At 47.3% G+C, this 19,026-nt stretch overlaps 9 protein-coding genes across 9 annotated transcripts; 4 read left to right on the top strand and 5 right to left on the bottom strand.

Annotated features, from left to right (window-relative positions):
* Positions 1-158: 158 nt before the first annotated feature.
* Positions 159-4,428, top strand: LACBIDRAFT_300739 (uncharacterized protein; the record flags this gene model as incomplete). The annotated part of the gene is made up of 22 exons (XM_001873798.1): positions 159-291; positions 342-380; positions 430-466; positions 513-716; positions 765-777; positions 829-923; positions 971-1,062; positions 1,113-1,367; positions 1,424-1,485; positions 1,535-1,855; positions 1,911-2,083; positions 2,132-2,504; positions 2,564-2,625; positions 2,674-2,922; positions 2,974-3,197; positions 3,251-3,351; positions 3,405-3,476; positions 3,526-3,666; positions 3,716-3,802; positions 3,856-3,921; positions 3,971-4,057; positions 4,108-4,428. The coding sequence occupies 22 exons, from the start codon at positions 159-161 to the stop codon at positions 4,426-4,428; spliced, it is 3,207 nt and encodes a 1,068-aa protein (XP_001873833.1).
* A 53-nt stretch (positions 4,429-4,481) lies between these two features.
* Positions 4,482-5,720, bottom strand: LACBIDRAFT_300738 (uncharacterized protein; the record flags this gene model as incomplete). The annotated part of the gene is made up of 3 exons (XM_001873199.1): positions 4,482-4,619; positions 4,673-5,312; positions 5,362-5,720. The coding sequence occupies 3 exons, from the start codon at positions 5,718-5,720 to the stop codon at positions 4,482-4,484; spliced, it is 1,137 nt and encodes a 378-aa protein (XP_001873234.1).
* A 251-nt stretch (positions 5,721-5,971) lies between these two features.
* On the bottom strand, positions 5,972-6,995 carry LACBIDRAFT_227785 (uncharacterized protein; the record flags this gene model as incomplete). Its single annotated transcript, XM_001873198.1, has 2 exons — positions 5,972-6,751; positions 6,819-6,995. Coding segments are annotated over 2 exons (957 nt in total), but the record flags the coding sequence as incomplete, so codon positions are not given.
* A 273-nt stretch (positions 6,996-7,268) lies between these two features.
* LACBIDRAFT_192404 (60S ribosomal protein L16) lies at positions 7,269-8,263 on the bottom strand. The gene is made up of 5 exons (XM_001873197.1): positions 8,193-8,263; positions 7,978-8,145; positions 7,660-7,926; positions 7,510-7,605; positions 7,269-7,460 (listed from the first exon to the last, which is right to left on the bottom strand). The coding sequence occupies exons 2-5, from the start codon at positions 8,134-8,136 to the stop codon at positions 7,380-7,382; spliced, it is 603 nt and encodes a 200-aa protein (XP_001873232.1). The 5' UTR covers positions 8,137-8,145; positions 8,193-8,263; the 3' UTR covers positions 7,269-7,379.
* Positions 8,264-9,323: 1,060 nt separating this feature from the next.
* On the top strand, positions 9,324-10,598 carry LACBIDRAFT_300734 (uncharacterized protein; the record flags this gene model as incomplete). The annotated part of the gene is made up of 7 exons (XM_001873797.1): positions 9,324-9,381; positions 9,438-9,640; positions 9,688-9,927; positions 9,976-10,016; positions 10,071-10,235; positions 10,292-10,392; positions 10,441-10,598. 7 exons carry the CDS (start codon positions 9,324-9,326, stop codon positions 10,596-10,598), a joined length of 966 nt encoding a protein of 321 aa, XP_001873832.1.
* Positions 10,599-10,834: 236 nt separating this feature from the next.
* LACBIDRAFT_243331 (uncharacterized protein) lies at positions 10,835-11,324 on the top strand (the record flags this gene model as incomplete). The annotated part of the gene is made up of 3 exons (XM_001873796.1): positions 10,835-10,899; positions 10,947-11,031; positions 11,082-11,324. Coding segments are annotated over 3 exons (393 nt in total), but the record flags the coding sequence as incomplete, so codon positions are not given.
* Positions 11,325-12,197: 873 nt separating this feature from the next.
* Positions 12,198-13,361, bottom strand: LACBIDRAFT_300732 (uncharacterized protein). Its single transcript, XM_001873196.1, has 5 exons — positions 13,321-13,361; positions 13,193-13,268; positions 12,625-13,140; positions 12,402-12,570; positions 12,198-12,350 (listed from the first exon to the last, which is right to left on the bottom strand). Exons 3-4 carry the CDS (start codon positions 12,831-12,833, stop codon positions 12,417-12,419), a joined length of 363 nt encoding a protein of 120 aa, XP_001873231.1. The 5' UTR covers positions 12,834-13,140; positions 13,193-13,268; positions 13,321-13,361; the 3' UTR covers positions 12,198-12,350; positions 12,402-12,416.
* Position 13,362: 1 nt separating this feature from the next.
* LACBIDRAFT_300731 (uncharacterized protein) lies at positions 13,363-14,459 on the bottom strand (the record flags this gene model as incomplete). Its single annotated transcript, XM_001873195.1, has 4 exons — positions 13,363-13,830; positions 13,882-14,127; positions 14,178-14,278; positions 14,336-14,459. 4 exons carry the CDS (start codon positions 14,457-14,459, stop codon positions 13,363-13,365), a joined length of 939 nt encoding a protein of 312 aa, XP_001873230.1.
* Positions 14,460-15,717: 1,258 nt separating this feature from the next.
* LACBIDRAFT_300729 (uncharacterized protein) lies at positions 15,718-18,457 on the top strand (the record flags this gene model as incomplete). Its single annotated transcript, XM_001873795.1, has 14 exons — positions 15,718-15,765; positions 15,819-15,891; positions 15,947-16,072; positions 16,125-16,228; positions 16,275-16,337; positions 16,389-16,620; positions 16,672-16,718; positions 16,768-17,151; positions 17,202-17,366; positions 17,419-17,505; positions 17,556-17,972; positions 18,030-18,167; positions 18,219-18,278; positions 18,332-18,457. 14 exons carry the CDS (start codon positions 15,718-15,720, stop codon positions 18,455-18,457), a joined length of 2,070 nt encoding a protein of 689 aa, XP_001873830.1.
* Between the last annotated feature and the right edge of the window lie 569 nt (positions 18,458-19,026).

Here is a 19,026-nt window from a genome sequence, read left to right as displayed (position 1 = left end):
GCTGCATGCAACCTCCCCGGCTTTTTCGCAGTCAATCGCTTACACTCAGTCGACTCCTTTTTTCATCGGCCTTTCGACCATCTATCCGATCACGTACAGCTTACTCCCCTTTTCGTGCAGCGCATACTTTAACACAGGCAGCTTGCACCATACCTCCAATGACGGACGCAGTGGAACGTTTTGGCAATTTCGACCTTATCAAGAAAGTTGAGCTTGACTTTACCGACGTCGTTGTTTCGAAATGGAAGAGCCGTGTTACTGGACTTAATGTCATTCATTTGGATTATGAGGGTGTGTTCCGTCGATTTCGCAAAGAACCAACCACTCACTAGTGGTCCTAGCCCCGATCGTCAATGGGTACTTTGTTGTACCTACCGAAAGTGCGTTACCCCGGTACTTTGAAAGAGGTTGCTTACGAGATGTCACCAGTCTTCGATGATTCTGGATGCCCGCATACTTTGGAACAGTAGGCAATATCTTGTATTCGTGCGATTGTTGCTTATCCCAGATAGTTTGGTCTTCATGGGGTCTGAAAAGTATCCTCACAAGGGCATTTTGGATCTCTTTGCAAATCGGGGGTTTTCGAACGGGACGAATGCTTGGACTGACACTGACCACACTGCCTACACGGTCTCCACTGCAGGAGAGCAAGGATTTTTGCAGCTACTTCCCATATATGTAGACCACATTCTTTATCCTACAATAACGAAAGCTGGGTGGGTTCTTCCCTCTCCTCTCTTCCACTTTTAATCGAATTGCCCCAGTTTTGTTACAGAAGTTCGTTGAATCCATGACAAAACGTTGATTACCTTGACAAAACGTTGACAGGTGCATCACATAGACTCAAAAGGTCATGACTCCGGTGTGGTATATAGTGAAATGCAAGGGCGAGAGAATACATCAGGCGATTTAATGGCACTTCGGTGGGTCGGCATCTCGGAATCCGATCTTGCATTAACCAAATCTGCAGACTTCAGCGTTTGCTTGACCCCCCAGGTAGCGCATATCGGAGCGAAACCGGAGGATTGATGGAGGCACTTCGTGTGTTGACACCGGAACAAAGTATTTCAACTCACTTTATCTTCCCCACACCGGTTGAAATCTCTATATAGTTCGAAAATATCATTCGACTTACTATGTTCCCCACAATCTTTCCCTCATTGTTGGCGGGAAACTTTCCAGTGGAACGTCGTCGTTGCTTCGGGTTATCCAAGACCAAATCGAACCCAGCCTTGTCGCTCATAAGCAGGACAGAGGATCCCGTCCCCCAGGCTGGAAACGGCCTTTTGTAGAGACTACCAGCGCAATACGAACTCCCATTGATAGAGTGATAAAAGATGTCGTGGAGTTTCCAGAAAAAGATGAATGTAAGTCTTCTCATTGTTATCCGCTTCCTTTACGTTCACTCAGTGTTAAATCCTAGCTATGGGTGAACTTATAATCAACTTTGTGGGGCCTCCCGTGAACGCATTTCTTGAACGCAAGGCAAGTTTCGTCAAGTGGTCAGACTATTTCGAACTAATTTGAAATAAAGGCTTTGGATATCATCGGTACCTATTTGACATCATCCGCCGTAGCCCCGTTGAACAAGGAATATGTTGAGATTGAATCACCTCTTTGGTATTATTGCATCTGCCATTTGCTTAGTTGGTTGCTAACGTCGAATAGCTCTTATATATACTTCGGAGAGGATACCAGGGCAACTCGCAATGATCTTCCTATATACGTTGGATCCGTGCCTACCGAGCACCTACATGGTTTTGACGAAAAGTTGAAAGCAAGCCTGGAACGAATCGTACGCGAAGGTATAGATATGGACAGGATGTCGATGATCCTTAATAGAGATGAACGGCAGGTCAATGGAACGCTTGAGTCGGCTACGATTTTATTGCTGATATTTTATGCGATAGTTGCGCAGCAAGCTCGAATCTGCTAAGGGGGATACTTTCTCTGGCACTGTTATTACCGATGTTTTGTACGGTGCTGAGGATGGCTCCGAACTGCATTCCTCAATGGACGAAATCAATCAATATAATGTTCTGCGGCGCTGGACAAACTCAGAATGGGCCAATTTGTTACAAAGGTATGTGTTAGTAGGCACTCTGATAACTCATGTTGACCGCTGCGTCAGATATTATATTGACCCGCCTTCCGTTGTCGTATGTGGAAAACCTTCAGCGGCCCTTGCAGATAAACTGGAGAAAGACGAGAAAACACGTGTGGCGGAACAAGTCAAGAAGCTCGGTCTTGATGGTTTAAAAAAAGCAGAAGCGGAACTCGAGGCGGCAAAGGCCGAACACGGGAAACCAACACCATCCGATATTCTGATAGGCTTCCCCGTGCCAGACGTTAAAAGTATATCATGGATTACAGTCCAAAGTGTGCAAGAGCCCGGAAAGGGGAGGAAGGTGCACCCGCCATCCTTTTCAAGTGAACCTTTATCTGCACACATCGACGCGGACGGAAACCCTCTTGCCTTTTTTGTGGAATATGATCATGTCGAGGTACAATTCCTTCTCTATTCCTTTGCACAATCTGGTAATGTGTATCCAATCGTCACCAGTCAGACTTTGTTTCGATCCATGCATTCTTCTCGATGGAGAAGCTTCCTGATCGACTTAGACCGTATGTACATGCATCTTTGTCCCACCTACATTACTAATTTCGCTTCAGATATATATCAACTTATTTATCGGCCTTTTTCTCTCTGCCAGTGACCAGACTCTCTGGGGAGCGGTTGTCCCACGAAGAGGTCATCAATAAACTTGACAACGAAACCGTTTCTTACGAAATCTCTACGGGCATTTCCAATGCATTCACGGATGTGCTGCGTGTCAGCATCAAGGTAGAAGTTGCTCTCTACGAGACAGCTATTGCTTGGCTAAGAGATCTGGTTTACGGAGGCGAATTCGATAAAGATCGGTGATTGCGATTCCTGAGATCATTGGTCTTGCTTCTCATGTAGTGCGACAGATTACAGGTTGTTGTGGCCAAAATCCAACAATCTCTACCAGAAATGAAGCGTGATGGAAATAACGTTTTGGGGTCCTTATGGTCAAACCTTTTATACAGCGAAAAGTCAACATCCCGCTCTGGGGGCGTGCTTCCTCAGGCAGAATTTATTCCCAAGCTCGCCAAACAACTACAAGAAAGTCCGTCTGAAGTCATTGCAGATTTCGAAGCAATTCGAAAATCAAGTATGTGTTGAACAACTCACCGTTGACTAACTTCTCTCAACTGAATGTTACAGTCACGGAACCTTCCGGTGTGCGATTTTCTGTTACTGGAAATGTTTTGAAGGTAGAAAGACCTCGGAGTCCTTGGGGCAAATATTTCGACAGTGTTTTGACGGTACTTGTTTTCGATGCTGTGTTGACTCATTTTTTGAAGTTTGTTTTTGATAGGCAACGGATCTGTCTCCAATTCCCCTTGCTTCGCAAACTCTTAGTGAAATCGGCGAGAATCTATCCCGGAAGGTAAGTTTGTGTCGATCTCAGCGTAAACAATTTGAACCAGGGCCCACAGGCGATCATTATGAGTTTACCTACGATTGAAAGCTCTTACGTCACCCATACAACCAAAGGAATTGAGGGTTTCAATCATCCTGATTACCCTGTCTTGCGCGTAGCGCTTGAAGTTTTGAACGCAACCGAGAGTTACCTATGGGTGAGCATACTCCTTCTGAATCTTCTTTCTATGCCTCATCCGGTCTCAGCGCTACATACGGGGATCTGGATTGGCTTACGGTGCATATGTATCGCTTGACGTGGAAGCAGGTTTACTTAGCTTTTCTTTGTATCGCGTACGTCCCCTCCTCTTTTTTTCAGAACTTACCACCCTCAATCCAGATCAAAGAGCTCCAACAGCATGAGCGCATTCCAGGAAGCGCGAAACGTTATCAAGGGGCTCGTAGACGGATCAGTAAGTGTTGATTTATACATCCTAGGTTTATTGGTGAATCGTGGTTTAGATTGAGCTCGACGTAACAACCCTTGACGCTGCCAAGAGTAGCATTGTTTACGGGGTCACAAAAAATGTGTCCACGGCTGGAAGAGCGGTATGCAAACTCATATTTCAAAAGTGTCATTCCTCATCTCTAAACGGCAGGCGATGGTCTCATTTACAAATCAAGCGCTGAAGGGCGTTCCTCAGACCCACCAGGTCGACCTTCTGGAGAAATATCAGGCAGTCACTAAGGAGGATGTCCTCACTTCCCTGAAGGAGCACTTCTTACCATTGTTTGACTCTTCGTCATCAGTAGTAGTGGTTGTCACTGCCCCCTCTAAGTCTGAGGAGATCGGGGAGGGACTGAAGGAAGCAGGCTTTGAAGTAACCCAACGAGTTATGGAAGTAGACCCTGAAGAGCTTGAAGATGGCGAAGAGGATAGCAGTAGCGGCACTAGCGACAGTGGATCGAGTGCCAACTAGCACTGAAATGATCATTGTCTTTACTACACCTAATGGGCCATAGTCGCCATAGTTTATTCAACAACTTTAATCATTTGCTCCTCTGCCTCGCCAGCTTTTAGCTCCACGTCGCAAAGGAAGTCATTGTCGACCAGAAACCTAATGGCTTGGGAAAGATTCGAAATTGTAATGCGTATTTCAGGGAGCAACAGCTAGGAGGTCAGAGTAAGAAGGCATTCATAGTGTGTAAAGAATATACACCCACGTTACGAAGGAGAGTCGAACGAGATGCAAAGGGATTACGAGGGGGCATTTTAGGCATGACGGGACGTAAATTTGGCCTTTCCGTCGTCGGAGCTGGTCGTAAATCTGGCCTTTCAGTCGTTGTCTGTATCGTATTGGAATCAAAACCTTGTTTCAGTGCATGTTCGGCCTGGCTTGCGGTGCTTAGAACAAGGGCCGACGCCTTGGAAGATACGACTTCTGGTTCATCGTTGTCATCCTCAGAACTTGATTCCGATTGTGCAGCAGAAGGTGTTTGCAAAACGGGTTGCGAATGCATTACAGATGATCCGCGACCCCTTCCACGCCAGCCAGCATCACTCCTCCGACCTTGAGCGTGACCCCGTCCCATAGCGCCTTCATGATGGTCCTTTTTCGCATGTCTATCGCGTCTGATACTATCGCCGCGTCCGACGCTACAATGGTCATCGATTTTCTGCCGTTTACGGAAACCTGTTTCTACAAAGGGGAGTTGACCACGAGCAATAGCTTCCTCAAGTTTTCTCTTCTTATCATCGACACGCGTCGCGGTTGGAAAGCGTTTTTTGCGTTCAGCTATCCAGGCGTCCAAGACCTCAGGAGAGTCCAGAATAATGGTAGTTCCTTGTATTGGGACGGGTTTCCTACAAACGGAATTAAAATAATAAGATCAACGCGTACCAATGAGCGCACCCTTTTAGAGTTGGGTCAGCGTCCCATTCTTGTCTCTTTTTTCGTTTGTCCCACCCTGGAGGAAAAATAAGATGCCTGTCCATCATGTGTGTCTCCACGGATTTATGAGATCCGGTAAAACTGCACCCCTTGTAAGTGCATCGATTATTTCCTGGTTGATACCAAGAACCAACTTCGGTCCTGAATGGAGTGCGAATTTCATTCAAACCGGCAGCAAGAGGAGCTGGATAGGATTGCAGATATGCTTGGGCATAGTGTGACGAGTAAGACTCAAGAAGGGATTGCGGGATGTACGGGGTCGTCGAGGGATGGACGTGAGGGGGACGAGGGAGGGACGGATGTAGAGGGTTGCGATTCATTCAAGTTCGAGGAAAGAATTTGGCGTGACCAAACAACGCGGAAACATGTCAAAGCAGCATGGTATTGCAACAAGTACTACGTATTTCAATCAGTTACAATGAGCGAAGAATCAGGACAGGCAAGGGATGCGGTAAAGTTTTGATTTCAAGAAGGAATGCGGAATAATGCCGTCGCCATCACTTTGCAGGCCGTGTGGGCGACGACTCTGGATACGACAAGGAATGCCGTGCAGATGTCCAATCGTTTCAGCTCACTCTTGCAGCTCCGATTGTTGCTGGGCTTCCCTCCCAACTCTCCTCTCCTTCTCACTTTCAAGTTGGTTGTACAGGAGAAAAAGGGCCTTCTCGTTAGCCTCGGGCGTACCCACAATCGTGAACATTCTTTCACCAGTGTCATCGTGAGGAGTTTTGGCAATGGAGATCTTGGAGCCAGACAGACGCCTAATCTCGGTGATTTTTGTACCGCTTCGGCCGATAATACAGCCAACCATATCAGATGGAATGGAAATATTTTGAGTGCGGAGATTAGCTGCCGTTTGGCTCGAGGCAGGAGACTGAGGCTGGGTCGGTGATCCCGGAGGTGGGGTGCGTGCACGAGGTGCTGCGTCCCCATTGGAACGACGAGAGCCAGAATACGATCCCGAATATCCATGCCCCCCCCGTCGATTACCTCCAGATCGATCGTCACCCGTTCCTGGATTGAACAAAACAGTACCCAATCCTCTTTCCCAGTCCTCCAACAAACATTTCCCGATCTCCTCGACTGCTCGGCCAATGGCTTCAGGAGAACCTTGAACTTCGACAACACGCTCAGTTGACTGGGGTAGCATCTCCTTTGAAGCGACCATCCTGGCGCCCGAGCCATCCTGGATGGCCTTGATTTTGAGACCACTACGGCCGATGATCGTACCCATAAGGTTGTGCGAAATCAGGAGTCGGATCGAGGTGTGAAGGGATGATGGAGAAGAAGAAGGAGTTACGGGAGATGAGGGGTTTGAGATAACGAGCTGGGAAATGATGAGGGTGTATGCCTGGAAAAGGAGAGAGAAAAAAAAAAAAAGGTCAGTAAGAAAAAGAGAAAGAATCGAGCAGAAAGACCTTGGCCACAGCTTCTACAGGACCAGTGACGGTGAGGACCCGCTCATGAACACCAGGAATAACTTTGCTGACACCAGCTTTGACGCCTGTTTGTTCTCGCAAATCGGCGACATTTTTGCCAGCTTTTCCGATGATGACGCCGGCGTCTTTTGTGCTAACGAGAGCGCGGAGAGTCAAGGTGTCTTGGGGAGATGGAGATGGAGAATGGGACGGGGCGGGCGATGCTGAAGAGGAAGTGAGATCTTGGAGTAAAATAATGACAAAAAAAAAACGAACCGGATTCTGATTGGCGGGGGGAGTCGGATGGCATGATGGGGACAACGGGGAGAGGAGAAAAGGGAGACGAACGGAGAGGAGGGGAACGAGGGGAACGACGAGGACGGGGGAAGCGATGAGGACGAGGAAAACGACGTGGGTAATAGCAAGCAGCGGTAGTTGAAAGAAATTATTCAATTAAATATTCATTTAGATATTGATTTCATGATATAAATCTATGGGCATGTCATAACAGAGTGCATAGTCGCTAATCGAGTACAAGTGCATAGAATAGTGGATGTATCACTAATACCCCAACTGAACAAGCTGCTCGAATGACGACCCATTATCTGCGACAGCCTTTTGGCGCAATTTGACAGCAGCAAGCTACGGTACTTTCATCAGTCACCGTCTTGATAGAACAATACGTACGTACCTTGCGTTCATGGAAAGCCTGTGCTTTGATCTTTCTCTTCTCCTCAAGACGATCCACAACATCCTTGTAGCCCCAACCAACCTCGTGAGAAAGACGCTAAAGCCCTCGTATAAGTGATCATCATATTATTAAACCCTGCCTACAACTCACCTTGACGGTGCAGAATTTGCGACCAGGCTTCAGCCTTAGCACCCGCAATGCCTCCGGTACAACCATTCGCTTCTTCTTGTCATAAGGTGGAGGGACACCTTCAAAAAGCTTGAGACGCTCAAGAGCAGCAGCACCCCGCGCGCTCTTGTGGGGAACCATGCCACGGATGGCTCGGTAAAGAATTTTTGACGGTGCGCGATGATGGAAGGGTCCTGACTTTTTAGGGTTCACGATGTGGCGCTTGTGCAGGAAGTTGTGGTAACGAAGCTGGTAGGACAATGAGAGCCCGACCAAAAGTTTGAACGAGTGTAAACGGACCTTGTTCCTGAAGAAGCTGCCAGAGATGTTGATTTCCTCACATCTGACGACAACGATTTTCTGTCCCGAGAGAATCTGCTTGGAGATGATTGAGGCCAATCGACCAAGGAGGTGACCCTTGCCATCAATTACGATGGGTGTCGAGGAGAAGGTGGCCATTGTCGGAGTCTGCAGAGTGTTCAGCTCTAGTTCAAACTGAGAACGCTTCCACGTACCTGTAGGAAGAATAATGTTTTAGTGTGGGGGCCGTTGGATGTGGGGAACGGTCTCACCTTGAGGAATTGAGCGTATAACCTATAGTTGGCCCAAGGCCGTCTTGACGGATGACTGTGGCTTGTTCGGCCGTAAACCTTATTTCAAACTGCATAGTTGCTGTCGGCAATCCCCGGAGGTCATGACATATTATAATATTTATTTTGTATATTATTATTAATTTTAAATTACCCATCGGACCTTGCCGGAATGTCAAGATTTTTGAATTCGTTCCGTCATCACTCAAGTTCAAACTTGAAAATGTCTTTCCTCCGACTTGTCGCAAGGACCGTGGCTGCACCCCGCGCTCGCGTGCAACACACGCCTATTCAATTTCTTTCTCGTGTCAACTACTCCGCCGCCGCTGGCCTGTCAAGAGAAAGGATCGAGTCGCGTGTCCTGGACGTGTTGAAGGGCTACGAGAAAGTTGACCTGTCTCAAGTAAGTCCCGGCTTTCTAATTTCTTTCTCCGTGCTCACATGGTCCAGCTGACTCCAACAGCCTCGTTCACCAAGGACTTGGGTTTGGACAGCCTGGACGTTGTTGAGGTGGTAATGGCCGTGGAAGAGGTACGGACAACCTAGTTCAGCGACATGCCCATAGGAATAACCGGTCCCAGGAGTTCTCCATCGAGATTCCCGACGCAGAGGCAGACGAAATACAGACCGTGAAGCAGGGTGCGTTGTGAAAGCTTGTTTTGGAATGGATCTGACGATTTGTCTAGCCATTGATTACATTGCAAAGACGCCCGAAGGTGTGTTCTGATGGGATATGTGATAACTACCCTCATGTCAACTTTCGCAGCCCATTAAATTCGTAGACGTTTCGGAATTCGCCGTATGGTAGATTGCTTCCCCAATCGTATCGTTTCCCATCGCTGTTCTGGAATCCTCCGTCCCAAAGATAGCAGCAAGATTGGTAAACAGATATCCTCTTCTCCACTTGACCTACGTCTTTCGGCCACTTCCGACTTGTCAATTCTTACCATTCATTCTCCCTCTTATTTTCCGACATCTCCCCTGCGTCCAATGTCCATTGTTAATAATCCATCTTGAAACTTTTGCATCTCAATCAGACTCTCACTCTTCTCAACCATGCGAGAAATCATTGTCCAACGTCCGTGGCTTGCCGTTGGCTGCACTTTAGGCGAAGGTTTTTATTATTATCGAAAAGCTAAATCTCTTTGCACAAAGATTGATTCTCTGCAGGTCCCCTGTATGACCCCAGCACGTCTTTGCTCCATTTTGTCGATATATCGGAAAACAAGGTATCCAATATTTCCTCCGTCCTACCACATTCCCATTTTCCTATGCCACAGGTTTTCCATGCAAATATTGACACTCTTGAACTTGCCGTTGAGCAATTCGAAGAGCCTATATCCTGTTTAGCATTGCGTCAGAACAGCGCTGGGGTTAGTTTTGAAGCATTCCGCATCATATTTTTGACCCGGGCGTCTAGTTAGCGTGTGCCGCTGCGCAAGGTTTTGCACTGCTGGACAACTCCACTTTAACGTACCTCAACAAGCCTCTGTCTGACGAAGATGCCCCATTCACGCGATTTAATGACGGAGGATGTGACAGCAGAGGTCGTTTCTTTGCTGGAACTATTTATGCAAAAGAACATGGCATTCCTGGGAGACTCTACCGATATGACCCCCTTGAAAACCACTGCGAAGTCGTCGATGAAGGGCCATTCACGGTAACGACCATAATTTATCTTTAAAACACAGCCTAAGTCGATTTCTAGGACTCGAATGGCCTCGGATGGAGCCCAGACGAAAATACATTGTGAGTGCGCAACATGAACTCCTTGAATGCCCCTGCGTGAGACGATTTTTGCAGTTATTTTACTGATTCCCTGGTGAACAAAATATATGCCTACGATTACAAGGACGGCGACCTTTCCAACCGACGTGTCTTTGTTGACGCAGTCGCACAAGGCCTTGCCGAAAATTCTTTCTGTGATGGTTTATGCATCGACGAAGACGGATGCTTATGGAGTGCACGGTGCTGTGAACCATAATTGATGTTCCTGTTCAAAGCGTTGCTAATGCGTGATTCAGGTGGGGAGGTTCCAAGATTATTAGATTCGACAAGGATGGCACCATTGATGCCCAGATACACTTTCCCACCGCGCTGAACATTACGGCGTGTTGTTTCGGAGGTACGCATTGGGCGTTCCTTCTTTTTTTGCTGCGTTAAAGAAAATTAGGACCAAATAATGATGTTCTCTTTGTGACCACTGCGCACTGCGGCGCAAACGGGGGTGACCGGACCAGACAAGAAGAATATCCAGATTCTGGCCATGTTTTTCTCGTCGATCTCGCTGGACAATACGGAGGATTACCCCGCCATAAATTTGCCGGGTGACTTGAAAAGACAACGAGTTGAGAGGGGTTGGAGAGGATATTTTTTGGAATCGTTTATGCTTTCGCACTTGCTTTGAAAATCTGTCGTTGTCTTCCTTCTGTATCGTAATCGTAGTTCCAGTGGGCATGAATACATGCACGCGACCAATATATGAGCGAGCACGTGACCAATGTCACGCTTAGTGACACTGTTGGTGCCCAATTTTGTAACACTAATTGTTCCGCTAGACGTTGACAATGAAGCATGGCGTCGCATTCCGCAAGTTCTCGAGGACATCCTCGCATAGAATGCTCATGCTTCGGTAAACACGCAGTATACTTTGCTTATTTCTCTCTGAACAATCAACAGAAATTTAGTCACCTCACTCTTCGAACACGAACAAATCAAGACCACTCTGCCTAAAGCACGAGACACCGCAAGGTTGGCCGAAAAGGTACGATTTTACTATGTTCTCCTGTATTTTTGATGCTCATTAAACATTAGATCATTACGTTGGGAAAGCGAGGTGACAGAGTTGCTCAATCACGCGCTTCCGCTTTTCTTCTCAAACCCGATACTCTTACAAAATTATTTGGTACATTCGCTCAGCGTTATGCAGACAGGCCGGGTGGATACACGCGAATCCATAAGTTTGGGAACCGGAAGGGCGATAATGCATCACACGCGGTGTTGGAGCTTGTCGACAATCCAAGAGACATGCGGTGGGAGATGACATCACGGGCAGTTGGTTGGGAGGTCCTCAGAGATAAATTGAGAAACCAAAGACCTGAGGCTATCATCAAAATTGGCGGGAAAGGGACACAGGATATCATTGAAAGGGAGAGGAGGCTGGAGTTTGGGGAGGAGGGTGGTATTCTTCGACCTAAAACTCGCTGGAATCTTCAGAAAATTCTGAAGTATCGTGACTCAGCCGCATCAGGGCAGTTCAGCCAGAAAGCCTCCGAATACGTTGTATGTTACTTGCTTCGCCCTACGGTTGTGGCTGAAAGTATTCGTTTGTTCTTTCAGGACCATCTATTAGCAACACCGGTAGCTTTCAAGGCCATTCACGACGAAATGGTGAAAAAGAATCCCCAAACCCTCCTCCCTCGCCCAAGAGCTGGTCAGAAACAACCTGGTGAAACTCGCCGGGTTCTTGACCTGGCGCGAGGCAAGCTTGGACATTCACGGTCCCCTCCGAAGGGCCACATCTTGTCGATGAAAACTGCGTTCCGACCCAAGCCCAAAGATGCTGCGGCATCACAGTGATGTCCTTTCCGATGACTTTCTGATGCCAGTTTTATTCCATAGTTAGAGCCGGGCATCCGTAATTTATTCGATTGAAACGTTATGTGCCAAAGGGGATGGCGAACAGATGATCACTGATCGATAGGAATGCTAGGTAAAGTCAGAAGAGACCGTTACAATCCCTGACTATGGCCCTAGGCGCACCTGATGGATTGCGGAAGAATTTAGGTCGATCACGCCTGAGAGAGTAGGGGCTCCGTCATAGCGGGCTGATGATATGCAACGGCGCCACTGGCACCGTGCCAGAACTGCAAACTTTTACAGTTTTGAGCAGTTGAAGAGGGCCGACTTGGTAACGAAGCTCAACCAGCCTGGTAGGTAATAATTCGATTAAGTATCAGCACATGCTGCTACCATGAGGCTCTATAGATCAATAGTTACAAAATACATTACAAAAAATTGTCCATGATGACCGTGGCGTAGAATGCAAGACGTGTTGCCGAGGGTAGGGATACTCTTGGGTGCCTTCATGATGACGGTAAGTCACTAATTTCAACAGGGCTGACTTGGTCTAACCTTTTTTTTTCAATGTCATGACTCTGCCCATACACAAAATCGATGATCACGCCAGAGACGATCAACACTAATTCCGTTGACGGGATGATCTAGGTCTGCCGTTGATTCCGATGGTCTGCTGCTGAACAAGTGGGAGATATAGCAATGCGTGTCTCGCCACGATCGTGCGCTTAATTCTGATAGTAAGATTCTCATATATATTGAGAAGCGTCAAGTGACCCACGTAACATTGGCGACCTTGGTGCGCGACTTTACTGCATATCGATAAGCAGACCCAGACTCGAGCACGAGAGTGACCGTTTCTGTTGGACTTAATAAAACGACTGCACCCATACCGCGTCCGTAGTCCTGTAAAAGCTGGATTGAAACGGAGTCGTGCATATCGTTTGTGAGATCGAGGAGAATATCATAACTTTGAAGGTGTGAAGGCATGACGGGTGCTTATCGAACCGGCCGAAGCGTAGTGGATAAAATATAGAGACAAATGGCCGAGGTACACGAAGAAACGAGGCAGCACAATGTGTCGTCAGCTGAGGAGCTTAAGACGCGGACAGCACGTCGAGGTTACAGGCAGAAGAATAGAACCAAAAAGTTGCCACGTTCAGCTTATTGTCCTGACCTGAGAAGATCAGTGTTGTCACAGCCGCCGGGGTGATAGCAGCGGGTGCAGGAACGGAGATTGCTAGCTTCTGGCAGTGAGAAAACATGCAGGAACAATGAGGCATCGATATCGGCGAGCCTGAGAGGAACGGTTTCAAGAGAGAAGAGTCGCGCGCAAAACATGTACACACTATGTAGAAATACATCAAGTCCATTTCTAATCGAATCTTACTAACCGCGGTGTTTTTCGTCTGAACGATCCTTCCGCTTAAGAGATACACATCAGTAACCAATTCAACGATTGAAAGAGTGGACAGACACAACATAAGTATGCAACCCATCTGCGTTCTCATGTCCCACCTCAAGACTCACCAGGATGAGCCTGTGCCTGACTTGGTTTGTTCAAGCTTGAAGATGTGGGCGCATCATAGTTGTTATAAGCATTTATGGGCGTTGGAGTGGGATCCTGGGTATAGACGTAAGACGGGTAGGGTAATTGATTTTGGTCGTCTGTGTAATGGGGGTAGGGCGTTTGATAACCGTAGTCTGGGTTTGACATTGTATCTTTTGGCTGCTGGTATGGTTCGCTGAGAACATCCGAGGCACTGACGGAGCTCTGTTGTCGGACATGCTTATACTTGCGACCGTTACCTTCGTCTGTACCATTTATGGATTCACCCGACAGTCGCGTGTCCCATGGATCAGCACGATTGGCAAGAGGGATATTTTCGGTCGTGAGTGGCTGGATCGAGTCGTAGTTTTGATTGAACTTTTCGTGATCTCGTCGCTGAGAAGTACCGTATGACGATAGGACAACATACAGATATAGCTGGCCAAGTGCGGATGAGCTGCAGCAAACGGCGAGGAACTATTCACAAACATGTAGGATTGCGAGTATAACCCAGAGTGCACCCATTATTCCGACATCAACCCAGGGAAATATATTGCACAATGTGGTCGCACTGCCTGATCCTGTGGTGTCCGAGAGAAAGTCCTGAATACATTTGTCCTGTGCCGTCGAATGTCGGGTTGCTGACATGATAATCCAAGCAACTGCAATGGAGAACGCAGCACTGACAACGAGACCATGCAGGGTAACGTAGCGTCGATATAACACGGGCTTTTCCTATCCAAGGCATTCCAAAAAAAGCACAACCAGAAAAGGTGAGGTCTTACTCTCGAAACGCCAATAAAGCCGAGGAACTGAACGGCTGCTGCGACAAAACAAATGATGCCCAGAAGCCAGGAAGCGAAGGAAGGCGTAGAAGCTCCTACGACTGGCGAAATAATATTAACACGAAAGCTAGAACAGTCAAAAGAAGTGATGGACTGACTGGAGGGTGTCCCTACAGCGAGGACCCCAACAAGAATTCCCGTAGCGGATTGGACGACGAGGGTAGAATATATTCCGGCATTAACCAATGGAATTGCGCAACAACAGTATTCTCTAGGCTTCATGACGTGGTAAGCACAAGAGGTTGGTGCAAGGATGTCCGCAGCTTTGGTGTTTGGCTGTGTTCTGACCGGATTACGTAAATTGCTTGCGACGTCACAATTACTGTCAGTTCCAACTTGGTTCTAACTCTTAGTTTCCAACAACGATGCGTTTTCTCTCCCTCGTCACTCTGCTCTCGGTCTGCTCAATCTCTCTTGCAACTCCTTTGGAAAACCAGGTTGCTCTGAATCCAGAAGGCACAGTCCACACCACGGACAGCTGGAGCTACGTCGACTGTGGTGTGTCCTAACGTCGTCTAATCGCCTCTCTTGTCACCTCCTTTCCCTAGGTCTCTCGACTGATATCATACAAATCGAGTCTTTGGAAGTATCTCCGGATCCTCCTCAGCCCGGCAAAAACCTGACTGTAAAGGTCAAGGCCCAAGTATTACAGACAATTGAGGTCTATCATTCGCTCACCCGTGGTTGCGTTGCTCATCCGATTGACAGGAAGGCGCTTTTGCCGATGTCACCGTGAAGTTGGGACTCATCAAATTGCTTCAAAAGCGTTTCGATGCCTGTGAAGAGGCGTAAGAGACGATCCTGCTCTCTCTGACTCTGCTAATTCGTTTTTCGACAGTCGCAACGTCAATGCTACTGTGAAATGCCCCGTAGTACCTGGACCTTATACCGTGGAGCAAACTGTGACTTTGCCCAGAGAAATTCCGAGAGGTCAGTAATTGTTGCAATATTTATCATTTTTTAATATTCGTTCGTAAAAAAAAATAGCAAAATTCTTGGTCAAAGTCCTGGGTTTCACGGTCAACGAGGAAGACATGCTCTGCCTTGAACTCAAAGTCGATTTCATGAAGAGACCATTTCTCAAGCTCTGGTAAAACTCACACCTGTTTTGAATTTTGGAAATGGTTAGATTTTTTGGACTTCACTTGTAAATATTCTGTTTAGATTATGCTAGGGATTGCGCGCTCTGTTGAATACCCCCGCTTTCGCTGAAAAATTCACTCCTCACAACTTGAGTCAAGCCAGCTTTTTGTGTGTTTGAATCTATAACTAAAGGGAGCTGGGCAAAGCCCTATCGCTTACACCAAGGTACTCGTGGATGAGGGAATTTAGCGCAAGCCCAGATGTCTTCATTGTCGTTTTTTTCTTCTAAGCAAATACTCATCGCAAGCTGCACATTGGCAGCTACGTCGTGTTTGGCTATCATGGCAAAAATATGCAGATTATGTAACTGAATCCAAGTTCTCGTTGTTCCCTCTCAATGCCAAAAAGCTCCAAGAAGAAAAAGGACAAGGCCGCAGATTTCTCGGTATGAATCACACATTTATGAGAAAGGGATTTTTACCGACCGCACAGTGATAGAAAGCGAAGTTGAAGCTTGGAAAGGGCAAACAAGCTGCGAGCAATGCCATTGACACCTCATTTAAAGCTCGATGTGATCTTGACAGCCCTTTCCTTGTCGTTCTTCAATTGATTGAGTATTTCTTTAGCGATAAATTTGCCCACTCAAAGCATCACAAATAATAAAAACGCAGACATCCCTTCAACCAAGAGACGTCTAACCTTCGACGACCTTCTTGCACACCTCAAACACTACAGCCCGGGAACTCGGAAAGGTACGCACCCTTCATATTCAAGCTACGCATATACGTCTGACGTTGTTTTCAGATGCGATTATAGGACTCCGAGAACTCTTGGAGGGTCACAACGAGCTTGTCGAGTCGTCGTTGACACCGCTGCTAAACGCACTTGTCCGCCTGATTGGAGATGAAGTATTCCTCTTCACGTCTTACTTGTCTATATGTTCAAGTTAAACAGGATGCCGGCGTACGCAAAAATTTACTATCCTTCTTCTCATGGCTATTTCCAAGAGTTGATGTGGTACGGTGTCGCCATTGTTTCTTGGTTCCCTTGCTCACGCGCAAATGACAGGAACATATTTTACCCCATTCTTCGATGCTCCTTTTATTCACTACTTCCGCGCAAACGCACATCTTTCCGGAAATTCGAATCGACGCAGTGCGATTCCTCGACATCTTTCTGGAATATGTTCCACAGTTGGTAATTTCGGGTTGGCGTGAAGGTGGCAAAGGAAATGGAAGCCGCGTCTTGGAAGGTTATCTGGGGATACTAAATGCGGGAACCAGATTTGGTGAAACTGATGGTGAGTCGTCGTTTGTTCCCTGGCTGCAGAGGTTGAAAATGTTTTCATCAGGACCTTTGAAGGCGACCTCAACGGCAAGCGTGGTTCTAACTCCAGCCGTAAGGGAATTTGTCAAACCGGTTTTTTTATCCTCATTCGATTTTTTAGTCAAAACTTGTCGTTCTTCGATCTCTGTCCACATTTCTGATCCACGCTCTGACGCCCACAGGGGATTTCCCAAAGTCGTGCCGCGCACTTTTTGATCCTTCAAATCCAACTCAAGCATGGTATCTGAAAAATGCGTTTTCTTCTGAAGACGCATATCATACGTTCGAGAGACTCCTACAACCGTCTCTCCAAGCTGGGAGTAAAAGGCATCCAGCGCGAGCTTGGGAAGCTGAGGTGGATGAAGGTGACGACTTTATAATTCCGGCGGGTCTTTGGGCTAGGCCTTGCTGGACACTCGATGAACTAATGAATAGCATTGAATGTTCGGCTGTGGAGGCAGAGGGCCATGACTCTCCCGAAGTCTCCGTGTTGTCTTTCGTCTCGGTACGTCCCCGCGTGTTTCAGTGTCTGTTGGGTTTCAACATCTTTTTCAGCGTATTGCCCAAACATTGCATTCTACCCTCGTTGCCACGTTTCTTGATTGTGCACCGACCGTCTTTTCGCCAGGCAGTACTCCATCCGAGGTAGAAACACAGCTGGTGGTGACGATAGCCCGGATTACTCACACCTTATATGAACCAATATTGCAATCGTCTTTAGCAGGTGGTCTCCCTCATTTTCGCCTCGCATCTTCTGATCGAATTCGGTCAGGCCAAACAAAACGATGTCGACAATTTGTCGAGCCTTGTTGGTTATATGACGCCTTACTTTCCATCAACGGGCGGTGCAGATGGCAAGGTGATTTTGATTGCAAAGTCATTCACTGCCAGTCGTTCACACTCTAACAGTTTGATCGAGCATGCGAAGAATTCAATCTCATATTCTGCGAACTCACGTCCCTACTTCTCAATGCCCCCGATAATTCCTTCTCTAAACACCAGAAACGGAGATCACAAAATCCGAATCCATCCCACAAACGTCCGCAACGAGACCAAGTGTTGTCAAGTCAAACTTCCAGAGTGAGCGACTACGTTATTCGTCGCCTGCGCGGGCAGTCCGACTCTCCCTCACAAATTGGCCATGTGCTTGGAGCTTCAGCATACGTCTCTTTATTGCCGACCATTTGGGCATTGATCAACAAACCTTTGCCAAGAGACACAACGACAAACGAAGTCTTGTGTACTGTCATTGACCATGCTCTCAACTTATCATCCAAGTCTCCATGCAAGAGATTGACTGTCGAGTTTGTTGCCCGTTTAATCTTGGTACGTAACTTCGACTCCTCGCGATTTTCTGCCCGATGGCTTATGGGATTCGAACAGCTTAGCAGCGCTCCACAATATCATGGTAACATGAGAGTTGGAAGAGATGTTGTAGAGGATCAGAAATTTGAAACGTGGCTAACCCACCTTCCTCAAGTTCTTTGGGAAATCGGTGCCAGCAATTTGCTATCGACCGAGGTCGGTGGATCAACTCTTTTTGATAAAGACTGAACTGAAAGGTATGCGTAGACGGTGCTCCGCGTGCTTCTGCGTATTTTGCAGCGGCGATCGAAGCTAGTCCACGATAAGGTGCGCTTGTCTTGTGACCTAGTTAACTCAAACCCCTGAGACGGTATTTCTAGACTATTGCATCACTTGGATCAAGACTCGCTCCATTCTTCAGTATCAGCCATTCAGTTCGAGGACATCTGGCTGGACCTTATCGCAACCTTCCTGCTCAATCCGCTATTCGCAGACAAGCGTTGTGATATAGCCGTTACCATTATCAAACTGGGAAGGGACGTTGGCGGGCTTCTAGCAGCAGTGAACTTGGCAGTTGAAGGCACAGAAGAAGAGAATTACTGGAATCATGTGACGATAGTCTAATTTAAAGCGCACCACTTTGGGAAACTCCTACGACTGGCTTAAGAGTCCCAACTTGGTTCTAACTCTTGGTTTCTAACAACCATGCGTCTTCTCTCCCTCGTCGCTCTCTTCTCGGCTTGCTCGGTCTCTCTTGCAACTCCATTGGAAAACCAGGACCCAGAAGGCACAGTCCAAACCACGGATAGCTGGAGCTGGAGAGTGTCCTAACCTCGTTCAATCATCTCTCTTGTCCCCTACTTTCCCTAGGTATCCCGACCGATCCTATACAAATCGAATCCATTACAATATCTCCGGATCCTCCTCGCCCCGGCCAAGACCTGACTGTAAAGGTCAATGCCCAAGTATCAGAGACAATTGAGGTCCATCTTTCGCTCACCTGTAGTTGCGTTGCTTATCCTATTGACAGGATGGCGCTTACGCCGATGTCACCGTGAAGTTGGGACTTATCAAA

This window comes from Laccaria bicolor, genomic scaffold, assembly GCF_000143565.1.
Source record: "Laccaria bicolor S238N-H82 LACBIscaffold_1 genomic scaffold, whole genome shotgun sequence".
NCBI lineage: Eukaryota > Fungi > Basidiomycota > Agaricomycetes > Agaricales > Hydnangiaceae > Laccaria > Laccaria bicolor.
Note: the sequence above shows the minus strand (reverse complement) of the source record. Positions and strands in the feature narration are given on the sequence as shown.

Coding starts and splice junctions, on each gene's coding strand:
- LACBIDRAFT_192404 (XM_001873197.1), bottom strand. CDS start 8,136: ATGGCCACCTTCTCCTCGACACCCATCGTAATTGATGGCAAGGGTCAC. Junction 7,927..7,977: donor GCAGCTTCTTCAGGAACAAG/GTCCGTTTACAC, acceptor TTGTCCTACCAG/CTTCGTTACCACAACTTCCT. Junction 7,461..7,509: donor AGGCTTTCCATGAACGCAAG/GTACGTACGTAT, acceptor AAAGTACCGTAG/CTTGCTGCTGTCAAATTGCG.
- LACBIDRAFT_300732 (XM_001873196.1), bottom strand. CDS start 12,833: ATGCCTTCACACCTTCAAAGTTATGATATTCTCCTCGATCTCACAAAC. Junction 12,571..12,624: donor ACCAAGGTCGCCAATGTTAC/GTGGGTCACTTG, acceptor ATCAGAATTAAG/CGCACGATCGTGGCGAGACA.